The 12,760-nt window shown below is 40.3% G+C and overlaps 1 protein-coding gene across 1 annotated transcript in view; it reads right to left on the bottom strand.

The window, feature by feature from the left end:
- Positions 1-12,760, bottom strand: part of UBE2G2 (ubiquitin conjugating enzyme E2 G2) — an 85,037-nt gene that overhangs the window by 15,883 nt on the left and 56,394 nt on the right. The window contains exons 2-3 of the mRNA XM_007948693.2: positions 12,020-12,055; positions 11,874-11,919 (exon numbers count right to left, since the gene is read on the bottom strand). Coding sequence (XP_007946884.1) covers positions 11,874-11,919; positions 12,020-12,055 — 82 coding nt within the window. The remainder of the gene's footprint in view (positions 1-11,873; positions 11,920-12,019; positions 12,056-12,760) is intronic.

Genomic DNA, 12,760 nt, shown 5'->3' with positions numbered 1-12,760 from the left:
GTTTTTGTAAATGGTGTGAGGTACAAATCTTGTTTCATTTTTCTGCAAATGGATCTCCAGTTTTGCCAGCACCATTTATTAAACAAACATTCTCTTCCCCATTGAATGGATTTTGGGCCTTTGTCAAAGATCAGCTGACTATAGGTCAATGGATCTATCTCTGGGTTCTCAATTCCATTCCATTGGTCTATGTATCTGTCACTGAACCAATACCAGGCAGTTTTGACTACTGTGGCTGTATAGTAGGTTTTGAGATCCGGCAATGAGAGACCTCCTACTTTGTTTATGAGATGAATCTTGATTCTGAAAACTGACTGGTCTTTGCCACTTTTTAGGAGACCAACAGTGAACAGCTCCTGAGAGAGATTCTGTTTAATCCACTTACATGGGCCCACAATCACACACCATGCACCACGGCCCCGGCCAAGTTTTGGCACAGACCAGCACAGAGAGTGCCACATGGAGACAAGGCATGTGTGCTGTGTAGTCACAGCTGCACAGGCAGAACATCATGGTAGGGAGAGGCTGGGATTGCTCTAAGCAGAGTTCGTCCTGGAGGGAGGCTGCAGGTGACACATGGGAAGACCAGATTGGTCTCCTGAGCCTGGGTCATTCAGTTACTGCAGAATCTACCTACAGAGACAGAGAGCCCTCAAACCCTTCCCTTCACCTAGTCCACCCAGACTGTGGGTGAGAGCAAATGAAAAGACATCCTCTCAAGCCTTGTTTCCAGCGAAGAGTTCAAAGCAAATCATAAACGTTCCCTCATTAGTAGTCCACACATCCTCCTGATGAAAGGGTGTCGCGAATTACTGTTTTCATTTCACTGTTAAGCAAAGCTGGGAAATCCAGGGATTAAATGACTTAGTCAATGTCCTAAATCAATTCAGTAACAGTTAAGAATAGAACACAGTTCAAACTGCTAGCACAAAGCTGGCCAAATAGAGATACTATCTTTAAAGTTAACACTATTCCTGTGTCAGGAACGCTTGCCAGTGCCTGGGTATTTCTGGCACCTCTCAGTCTCAAATAAGAAAAAAAAAAAAAAAAAAAATCTGGGTAGTATTTTTGGAATGAGCCAAATGTTATTTGCTCAATATTTTGATAACAGGTGTTTGTTTCTCATAATAGGACTTTCTTCTTTAAAAAAAAAAAAATCATCAAGGTTGTCAGTGGCTCAGAAGCATGATCACACATTTCCTCAAGAGCGTCTACCTCTTAGGTATCAGAGCTATTTTCAAATGTTCTGGTTTGCTACTGGTTTGAAGCTGGAGTTTCCTCCCTTTGCCAGAAGGCCCTGTGCCCGGTAGCCTGCAGGGAACCTGTGGAGGGCAGGGAGGGCATGCCTGCTAATGCTATTGCATAAATTCCTACACCACCAAAGGAGATAATCAGTGTTCCAAGCTGCACTGGTACCCCATGACAGCCTTGCTTCCCTTTCCTTAATGAACATCTTACTTCAGAATCTTCAACAGAAAAGAAAGCAAACAACAAATTCACTTGGTTTCTTAGTACTGCTGTAATAGAAATATCACAAGTAGGTTGTTAAAACAAATAAATTTATTTTCTTCACAGTTCAGGAAGCTAGAAATCTAAATTCAGTGCATCAACTCCAAGGAAAGGCTTCCTCTCTCTGTTGGCTCTGACGGAAGGTCCTTGTCTCTTTTCAGCTTCTGTTCCTTAGTTGCCTGGCGATTTTCATGTGACATGGCATCTATCTTCCCCCATCCGTGCTTCCTTGCTTAAGTGCCTAATCTGCTCTTTTATATCTCAAAGTGTCTGGCTTAAAACACACCCTATACTGATATGGCCTCATTAATGTAACAAAGAAAACACTATTCCCAAATGGGATCACATCCACAGGTATAAAGATTAGAATTTGTTTACAATACATATATATAGGGGGCACAATTCAATCCATAATACTCATCTCAGGCAAATAAGCTTTCCAAAGCCTGTAAGTTATTTTCCATCTTGTTGATTAAAATAATGATGCAAATTACTTCAGAGCTATGAGATAAGGACTTAAAAACTTTGTTTTCTGAGACAAGCATTAGAGTAAATCTTAAGAACTAGGCTGCCTTCTGTAAAAGAAAGTACATTTCACAGACCTCAATTTGATTTACTGTTTTTCAGGGGAACGAGATATTAGAGAGCAGATATTTAGGGAGTAACACTCAGGGTCTTAAGCTGACCACTGAGGTAGCAAAGCTGGCTCCTCAGAGGACCACCTGCCAGTTCCTGCCTCTTCCAGCCATCCATGCCTGCAAATGGAAGTTATATCTCACATTCTTAGTAACAGTCATTTACACAGCTGATGGGAGTCTGAGGTGTGTTTAGTGTTTCAACAAATGAACTCCCATGATAAATAGTTCTCCTTCATTTTTCATTTCTGTATCCAGACCACAAAAGATGATGACCTGCACAGTGATAGTAGCAGGAAGGTCCAAGTGCATGAACGATGTATCTAGGTTAACTAACCACCTATCTGAAGGCTTACTCCTGTTCTCAGTCACTCCTCAGTGGCAGGCACTGAAGAAGATGCCTATTTTGGCCACTGTTCTTCTTTTTATCAAGTTTATCATAGCACGTGGACAAATGTCTCAAATACAGTACATGTTACAAAGCTTTAAATAATTGAGATTGTAAATCTATTAGTTAGTCCTTAAACCTGAATTGAATGATTAAGGGACAATTATTCCCCAGAAATCATGACCACCTGCTGCACAGAGCAGAAAGGCGTACTGCTCTAGCCACACTCCCCCTTCAGGAAGGCATCCCCCCTGCCCTGGTATACAGGGCACCACAGGTGTACACGGTAAATTAGGGCCTGGGTCAAATACAGGCATGTCTCATTTCATCAATCAGGAGTCCACCAAAAGCTTCTCACAATATCCTACATATACTAAAATACTACAGTGCCACCATACTAGATTGCCAGCATAATTTCTTCACGTCCCCCAACCCCTACCAAGAAACTTCAGAGGACCTAGAATATCACGCTGTGCACCAGGCCTTGTTTAAATCCCTCAATCATAGCATGAACTCTCCCCCAAACCCGTGGTTGCTAGCCCAACACATCTTTTTAGTCCCAAGACACTTGCTGCATGAAGTCACAAAGACGTTCAATGAGGAAGTCAACAAAAATGGATGAGGCAAGGTTTCTGCTCATAGGATCCTGATGCCCAAGCAGGAAAGGGAACATGGATTACAAGAAGTTGTGATTCAGGGGGAAATGCCCTCAGGTACTTGTCCTTTGGCCCAAACACACTGCGTGGTGGCTTTACTCAACCTTTACCACATGTTTTGCCACAGCAGGGTCCCTACCTCAACACAATTAAATCAGCCTCTCTGGGAATGGACCCAGGCACCCATTTTTTCTTTAAATTTTGCTTTGTTCTAAGTGCCTAAGTAATTCTAATCTAAGGCACCAATGCTGAGAAAGAGCAAGGGAGGAAAAGGAGAGATGGCTTTTATTTTCATTTGGGGAAGCATGGTTTTACATCATAAATTATTTTCATGATTAAGCAAAATAACAATAGTTACTGTTAAGTAGACTCCTGCTCATAGCAACCTCATGTATGTTAGAGTAGAATTGTGCCCCAGAAGGTCTCTGATGGATGATTTTTCAGAAGTAGAATAGTAGACCTTTCTTCGAAGACACCTTTAGGTGGATTCAAACCTCTACCTTCTAGGTTAGCAGCAAGTGCATTAACCATTAACCACCCAGGGACTCAAAATCTTAATATGTTGTTGCTGTAATATGCCATCGAGTCGGACCCGATTCATAGTGACCCCTCCTTGGGTTTCTGAGGCAGTATCACTACGGAAGTAGATTGCCCCATCTTCCTTCCGAGGAGTGGCTGGTGGCTTTGAACCACCAGCCTTCTGGTTAGCAGTCAAGTGCCTTAGGCACTATGCTACCAGAGCTCCCCAAAATCTTAATATAGGGTAACTAAAATAAATTTCTAACATACAATGGAATATAGTTGTTAGAAGCCAGTGAGTTGGTTCTGAGTCATAGCAATCCTACGCACAAAACACTGCCTGGTCCTCACCATCCTCACAATTGTTACAGCCACTGTGTCAATCCATTTCACTGAAGGTCTTCCTTTTTTGTTGTTGTTGTTGACCCTCTACTTTCCCAAACATGATGTCCTTCTCTAGGGACTGGGCCCTCTTGATAACAGGCCCAAAGAACATGAGACAAAGTCTTGCCATCCTTGCTTTCAAGGAGCATTCTGGCTCTACTTCTTCCAAGACAGATTTGTTCATTCTTCTGACAGTCTATGGCATAGTCAATATTCTTCACCAACACCAAAATTCAGGTATTATATACAGAAGTATTAAATATGGAATATTTAATAATATTTAATAAAGAGAAATAAGCTCCAATACATACTATGACATGGTTGAACCTTGAAACATCAAGCTCAGTGAAATAAGTCAGACCCAAAAGGACAAATACTGTATGATTCCACTTATATGAAATATCTAGAATAAGCAAATGTGTAGAGACAAAAGCTTATTAGCAGTTACCAGGGGCAGGGAGAAGGCGAGAATGGAGAATTACTACTTAAGAGCCACAGAGTTTCTGTTTAAGGAATAAAAAATATGTGGAAATGAATAGTGGTGATGTTTGTACAACATGGTGAATGTAGTTTACATCACTGAACTATACACTTAAAAATGGCTAAACCAGTAAATACCTTGTTAGATATATTTTACAATAAAACATGTATACATCCACACAAAGATGTGTATGCAAATGGTCATAGCTGCACTTGAAAAAAGCCAAAAAACTGAAACAACCAACTGGTTAATGGACAAACAAGATGTGATAATACCCATAATACCCCCAACAACAGAATACTCATGAACATGGATGAACCTCAAAAACATTATGCCAAGTAAAGAAGCCAGACACAAAGATTATATACTTTATCATTACAGTTATATGAAATGTCCAGAAAAAGGCAAATATATAGTCAGAAAACAAATTAGTGGTTGCCAGGGACTGAGGGTAGAAATGGAGACTTACTGACAATGGGCATGAAGGATCTTTTTGGAAATGTTCTAAAGGTGATTGTAGTGATGGTTGCACAATTCTAGAGATTTACTGAAATCATCAGCTTGTACACTTAGAACAGGTTAACATTTATCATTTGTACATTTTATTTCAATTAAGCTACTTTTAAAATATATATTGAGGGAAGATGTATTAGCTAAAGCAGAGTTTCTTACCTCAGCACTACTGACATTTGGGCCAGATAATTCTACTATGGGGACTGTCCTGTGCACTTTAGACAGTTTTACAGCATCTTTGGCCTTTACCCTCTAGACGCCAGTAGCACATGCCCTCAACTGTGAAACCCAAAAGTGTCTCCTGAGCAGCAAATCTGTCCCCAGTTAAAAATCTATTGGTTTAGACCTATTGTTCTGGATTTACTATTTTCACTTAATAACAGAGTCCCTGCGTGGTGGTGGTGGTTGTTGTTAGGTGCCGTTGAGTTGGCTCCGACTCATAGTGACACCATGTACAACAGAACAAAACATTGCCCAGTCCTGTGCCAGCCTCACAATCCTTGCCACACCTCAGCCCGTCGTTGCAGCCCCTGTATCAATCCATCTCTTTGAGGGCCTTCCCCTTTTTCGTTGACCAAGTATGATATCCTTCTCCAGGGAATGTTGTTGTTGTTGTTATTTGCCGTCGAGTCGGCCCCGACTCATAGCGACCCCTCCTTGGGTTTTCAAGGCAGTATCACTAGGGAAGTAGGATTGCCCAACCTTCCTTCCGAGGAGTGGCTGGTGGGTTTGAACCACCAGCCTTCTGGTTAGCAGTCAAGTGCCTTAGGCACTATGCTACCAGAGCTCCAGGGAATAGTCCCTTCTTAAAACAAGACCAAAGTAGGTGAGACAAAGGCTGGCTATTCTCAATTTCAAGGAGTATTCCAGCTGCACTTGTTCCAGGACAGATTTGTGAGTTCTTTTAGTGGTCCATGGTACTTTCAGTATTCTTTGCCAATGCCACAACTCAAAAGAATCAACTCTTCTTCAGTCTTCATTCACTCTCCAGCTCTCAATGCATATGAGGCAACTGAAAATATCATGGTGTGGGTTAGGCATACCTTAGTCTTCAAGGAGACATCTTGTTCCTCTTCAGCACCTTGAAAGAGGTCTTTTGCAGCAGATTTGCCCAGTGCAATTCATCATCTGATGTCTTGACTGCTGCTTCCATGGGTGTTGATTGTGGAACCAAGTAATATGAAATCTTTAACAACTTCAATCTTTTCTCCATTTATCATGATCCTGCTTATTGGTCCAGTTGTGAGGATTTTCATTTTCTTTATGTTGAGATGCAGACTATAGTCTTTAATCTTCATCAGTAAGTACTTCAAGTCATCCTCACTTTCAGCAAGCAAAGTTGTGTCATCTGTGTATCGTAGATTGTTAATGAGTCTTCTTCCAACCCTGATGCCATGCTCTTCTTCATATAGTCCAGTTTCTCGGATTATTTGCTCAGCATACAGATTGAATAAGTATGGTGAAAGGATACAACCCTGATGCACTCCCTTCCTGATTTTAAACCATGCAGTATCCCTTTGTTCTGTTTGAACGATAGCCTCCTGGTCTAGGTACAGGTTCCTCATGAGCACAATGAAGTGTTCTGGAATTCCATTCTTCTCAACGTTATCCACAATTTGTTATGATACACACAATCGAATGCCTTTGCATAGTCAATAAAACACAAGTAAACATCTTTCTGGTATTCTTTGCTTTTAGCCAAGATCCATCTGACATCAGCAATGATATCCCTCATTCCATGTCTTCTTCTGAATCCAGCTTGGATTTCTGGAAGTTCTCTGTCAATATACTGCTGTAACCATGTTTGGGTGGCACAAACAGTAAATATGCTCAGCTGTTAACCAAAAGGTTGGAGGTTGGAGTCCACTCAGAGAGAGGCATCTTGGAAGGAAATCTTGATAATCCACTTCTAAAAGATCAGCCATTGAAAACCCTATGGAGTACAGTTTTACTCTGACACACATGGGGTCATCATGAATTGGAACAGAAATGATGATAACTGGTTTTCTTTTGTTTCCACTTCATAATACATTGTGGATATCATTCCTTGTTGTTGTTGTTGTTGTTATGTGCTGTCAAGTCGGACCCGCCTCATAGAAACTCCTCTTTGGGTTTCCAAGGCAGTATCACTATGGAAGTAGATTGCCCCATCTTCCTTCTGAGGAGTGGCTGGTGGCTTTGAACCGCCACCCTCCTGGTTAGCAGTCAAGTGCCTTAGGCACTATGCTACCAGAGCTCCCTCATTCCATGTTAGTAAGTAAATTTTCTGTACATGTTTTTAGAGCTACATGGCATTCTACTATATGGATGTTCCATAAATTATGTTGGATAATGATGTTTCCAATTTTTTTATTATGATGAATGCTGCAATAAACTTGCTCCTATGGAGTTCTTATAACATTTCTGTGGAAGAAGTTCCTAGGATGGTGAACACTAGATCAAAGAATATGTAAATTATAAACATATTTTAGTATCTTAAGTTTATCTCAGCAGGGCACTAAAGCGACAAGAGACACTGACACTCTTCTGTAAACCAGAAAGTCTAATATAAAGGGTGGTTACTGTGATCAACACCTTTGCATCTAGTGTAAGCCAAACAATGTGGTAGGAAGAGAAGCAACAGACTAGGAGTCCTAGAACTGCTGCTGTAAACCAGCTGAAGAACCTTAGGAAAATTACCTCACCACCAGACCACCTAGGCTCCATCAGTAACACATGTGTTGGGGTCAATCAAAGGTCCCCAGCCATTCAGAATGGGAGGGTCCTTCTCTGTCACCTCTGCCTCAAGACCCCATTAGTCTGGAAAGGTGATAGCAGTTAGGTCACAGACCAGGCCAGGAGGTCACCAATGACAGATGCTTCAAGAATGCTGGGGCAGGACAGAAACAGGACAGCAAGGCTCTAAGGGACTGCCTACATTTTCTAGCCACTGACAATGAACAGCTGCCTTTCAGTGCAGAGCTCTATCTATTACATAGAAGTGCTCCAACAATAGAGCATCTTCACTCCTCTGCTACAAACGACTACAGAAAGGCAGGTGAATGGCAATGAGTTTATTCAGAGACATGGGATGCAGAGCTGGAGAGACCTCAGCCATTTGTCTAAAAGGACATTGAACCTCTGTGTTTCTGAACTCCATAAGTGAAGGTCAGTGGGCAGTCACTGGCCCAAGACCATAAAGCCATGCCACCACCAGCCCACACTTGGGCAGACCACAGTCTAGAATCCAAACTCACACAGCAATTATAACCCTTTTCTCCAGGGTCCCATGATCACACTCCACTGTCGTAAACTCAGCAGAGAGTTGTGGAAGTTTCCAACGGTTCTGTACCAATCTCTGGCTCTAAACAGGCTGCAAAGAACTGTGTGAAAATTCACTTTTAATTAGAGATGCAGGATGTGGCAGCTTTCTTATTTCTTGTTCTATTCATTAATTTATCGTATTCCCCATCTTTGTGCCTCATTCCTATTCCTTCAGGGTAAGATTTGGGGTCTCCCATAGCACACCTGCATCCCCAGACAGGGCTCTAATATATCAGGTACTCAGTATTTTTTGCTTTATTATCAGCCCAAAAGAGCCAAAAGAGATGAAGGCCTTGTAGGCAAGCACCACTGCAAACAAAGGGTGACAGCATTACACTCCAAGAAAATTACACAATCAGGGTTTTTAGAAATATGAGGGTATGAAGGAAACCCTGGAAACCATCAAATACTAAAAGGAGAGAGGAAAAAACTATTACTAACAGAGTGAAAAAACTCAGCCAGCTGTCTGCCAAAATAGCAGGGTGAAACAAATCAATGGGAGGACAGTTAATTCCTTAATAGATGTTTTAAGTACATTTGTAAATGGCCTCTTATTTGTGAAAGGATCTGGAATATGACCAAAACCCACAAACTCACCAGATCTTGAAGCAGGGGAATTCCATACTCATACAAAAGCCTTACTCAAACATAAAAGTGCTCTACCTAAAAATAGCTAATTACTTTTTAAGACAAGATTTTGAAATATTGGTTTAATTTTATGCTGTTTATATAAAATTAGTAATAGTTACCTAACAGATTTTAAACAATAAACATTTTTTTAAAAAACATGCTACTGAAAGGCTAAAGTGCCCTTTCAATGGGCTTCTAAATACCCCTACTGTGGATGTATGTAAACCAAGTTCTTACAAAAACAAAAGTTTTCAGGTGCAAACCCTTGCACAATACCCACAGACCTCTACACTTAGAAAAGACTGCCAACATTTAGCTTACTTAAGTAGGCTTGCTGCCCTGGGAGTGTGTAAGTGTGTATGGGCCTGTGCTGATACAGTAAGAATGTACATGATCTATTAAATGCAAAAAGCAGGTTAAAAATCAGTTCCAATAATATACTCTTATGTTTCTGTAAAAATAAAAGACCTACTTTGACAGTTCAGCAATCCACTAAATGTAGGACACCAGGGATTGTGAGATGCACCAATTCTATAACTACTTTTGGGGGACCAAAAGATGCAAAACCATGTTAGATACAAAGCTAGATTGTAAATACATCCCCATTCCAGAAAGAATGTGTATCATGAAAACCAAACCCAATGTCATCAAGTTGACTCTGAAGAGGCTCATGCAAATTGGATATTATAGGTATCAGGAAAAATATACCAAATGTTAGGCATTTGAGTACATCTGTGCTTATCTGGATGGTGTTTACTGATGATTTTCCTAAACATTTTTGCTTATCAAAAATACTCATTTTCACATATTAATCTAACCTCCACAGACAGTATTTAGCAGCAACTTCTCAGACTAATGTATTTCCTTAAGAACTATTATGATATAAGCACTAGGTAAACTCAGAAAGTCTGATGTTTAAAATGACTTCATCAAACCACAATTCATGCCTGCTCTCATGCACAGACTGAGGCTGCTGAAAAATAAGGACCCACCCCCCAACTCACCATCCTGGACTCCTCCCCGCTTCTTCCTCTCCCTCCAGTCTACCTCTCAATTTGCCATGACCAGTTGCAATCCATTGTAAACCCTATCCTTGCTCCTCTGCTTTCCCCATTTTAATTTAACATGTCACATGAAGTTTTCCTTCCCCAACGCTTTTCTGCTTCCCACCCCATAGTCATGAGCCAGTCCCTCTTCACTTGAACACTTCTCAGTCCAAAATTACAACATGAGAATTTTCTAGCTAGATGAAAACACTTTATTTTATTGATGAGAAAACTGAGACAGATTATAAACTTTCAACTTTTAAAATCTTACCTAGCCACACTTTGTTGAAGATAGTATGAGTTCAAGAACGTCCCAACACTACATATTTTAAGGTGGAAGAAAGAGAAGAAAAGGGCCTGGATCACTGGGCCACAGGTCTCTAGAATCTGGGATTTATTCATTTCTCAGCATTTCTCTTTCCAAGTAATAGCACTGTCAGTTTCTTTTGTTGTTGTTTTTGTTAGATGCCATTGAGAAGGCTGTGATTCATAGTGAACCAATGTACAACAGAATAAAACACTGCCTGGTCCTGTGCCATCATCACAATCCTTGCTAAGCTTGAGCCTTGCTATCATTCAGATACTGTGTCAATTCTTCTCGTTGAGGGTCTTTTTCGCTGACCTTCTACTTTACCAAGCATGATATCCTTCTTCAGGGAAACTCGCCATGATAAGTTAGATAAAATGAAATCCAGTTATGATCTTTCTAGAACGGGGCTAGGAACCACACTGCTCAGTCTGCCAGTATAAGCCATGTCTCAGTGTCAGGGACAATGGAAGGCCTTTAAGCCCAGACAGGACAGAGAAAGGGAGAAGAAACTGAGGAAGAAATGAATGGGAAGGAAAGGAGGAGAGGGAGGAAAGAAAAAGCAGCATTGGCCTAAATGGAGGTCAGGGCCAATACTACACTAACACGCCTGAGCAGACCCACGTCTTTAAAGATCCTTTCCTTACTGTCAAACCTCAGTTCACTGAGACATCTTAAAGGCAAAGCCACACATGCTATGTGAGGCTAAATCACCATGACCACTTGTAATGGCTAATTTTATGTGTCAACTTGGCTAGGCTACAGTTCCCACTGATTTGGCCAAACACTAGACTATCTGCTATTCCATTATGTAATCTAATGCAGTATAACATAATCACCTTCTATAATGTAATCTAGCACAACGTAATCAACTAATTAGTTGAAAGTGGAGTTTCCTTAGGGTGTGTTCTGCCTCCAGACTATAAATGGGTATTTTAACAACTCTCTCTCTCTCTCTCTGCCCTCTTCAATTGCCTGACCTCATAAAGAACCAATGAACAACAGAATGAAATACTGCCTGGTCCTGTGCCATCGCCACAATCCTTGTTAAGCTTGAGCCTTGCTATGGTTGCAGATACTGTGCAAGCCTACTGGAGTCAGCCTGACCTATCAATGGATTTTGGATTTGGCAGCCCCCACAATCATGGGAGCCAATTTCTTGAAGTTAAATCTTTCTATAAATATGTATAAATTTCTCACTGCTCTTCTTTCTCTAGAGAACCCTAAGACACCAAAAAAATTACTTAAAAATTCTACAGATGGATAATATTTAGATATAAACCTTTTATTGGTTTTAAGGTGACATTGTCATTTCTTTCAAATAATTTTCATATTGTTTTCAGCTTTGAGATCAGTAGGCTAGAGAAAAGCTAAAAGTTAGGAGATTCATTTAGCCCTTTTTCTAATTGGCACTTCTGAGCATACTCTCAGTGCTAAATGTAACTCATAGGTCTAATTTCCAGTTAAGTCTTAAACACTAATAAGATCTATGATTAACTTACATGATCAAGGCCTCCCATTCAAAAAAATTCTCTTCATTCATGGGGCCTACAGGGAAAAAAAAGATTCCACAGCATTTTATTTAACTTTGAAGGCCAACTTTAGCAATTCGAAGTAAACTATAAAGAAGTTAGTTTTAATACCTTACCTGCCACAATTCCTTCTGGAGGATTCAGTGTTAATTCTATAAAAATAAAAAGTGAAATCTTTACTAAACAATGTTATATTCCCATTTTAATAAAATATCTTTAGAACATATATAAGACTGTAAATTATATATTGTACATAGTAACAGATGAAAAATCGGTTTGCTCAGAACAAATGCCTGTTCCAGTGACATTTCTAATAAAGACTATGTGAATAATCCTTTGTACCAGAGAAACAGAATTTTAGAGTTATAAAACCTTCCATTTTACAAATGAAGAAAAAACAAAAGAACAACTATCTTTCCAAAATATCCTACTGGTTACTTTCACTAAAGCTCATAAACCTAACAAGATATACTATTTTCCAACTGAATATTTCCTGTCACTTTGAGTGTTCACAAGATTTTTCTGAAAGGGAACAACTAGAGCTATAAACCAGAGCTGAAGTTTCAAAAGTTTGACACTATTACGCAGGGGACATCAAGCTCGAATGGCATAACATACTACACAAAACATTGTTCCACCTCCTACTTTGGCAAGCAGTGACTGAGATCTTAAAAGCTTGCAAGCAGCCATCTAGATGCCACGATGGGTCTCTCCTCATCCAGAGCAAAGAAGAATAAAGAAAAGCAAAGATTCATGGAAACAATTAGTCCTAGTGACTGGTACACCATGCGATCCACAGCCTTATGACTATGAGACCAGAAGAACTAGATGGTGCCCAGCTACCACTGTCAACCACT

The sequence above is a fragment of the Orycteropus afer genome, unplaced genomic scaffold (assembly GCF_000298275.1).
Source record: "Orycteropus afer afer isolate SDZICR_OR568_19922 unplaced genomic scaffold, OryAfe1.0 scaffold00219, whole genome shotgun sequence".
Lineage (NCBI taxonomy): Eukaryota > Metazoa > Chordata > Mammalia > Tubulidentata > Orycteropodidae > Orycteropus > Orycteropus afer.
Note: the sequence above shows the minus strand (reverse complement) of the source record. Positions and strands in the feature narration are given on the sequence as shown.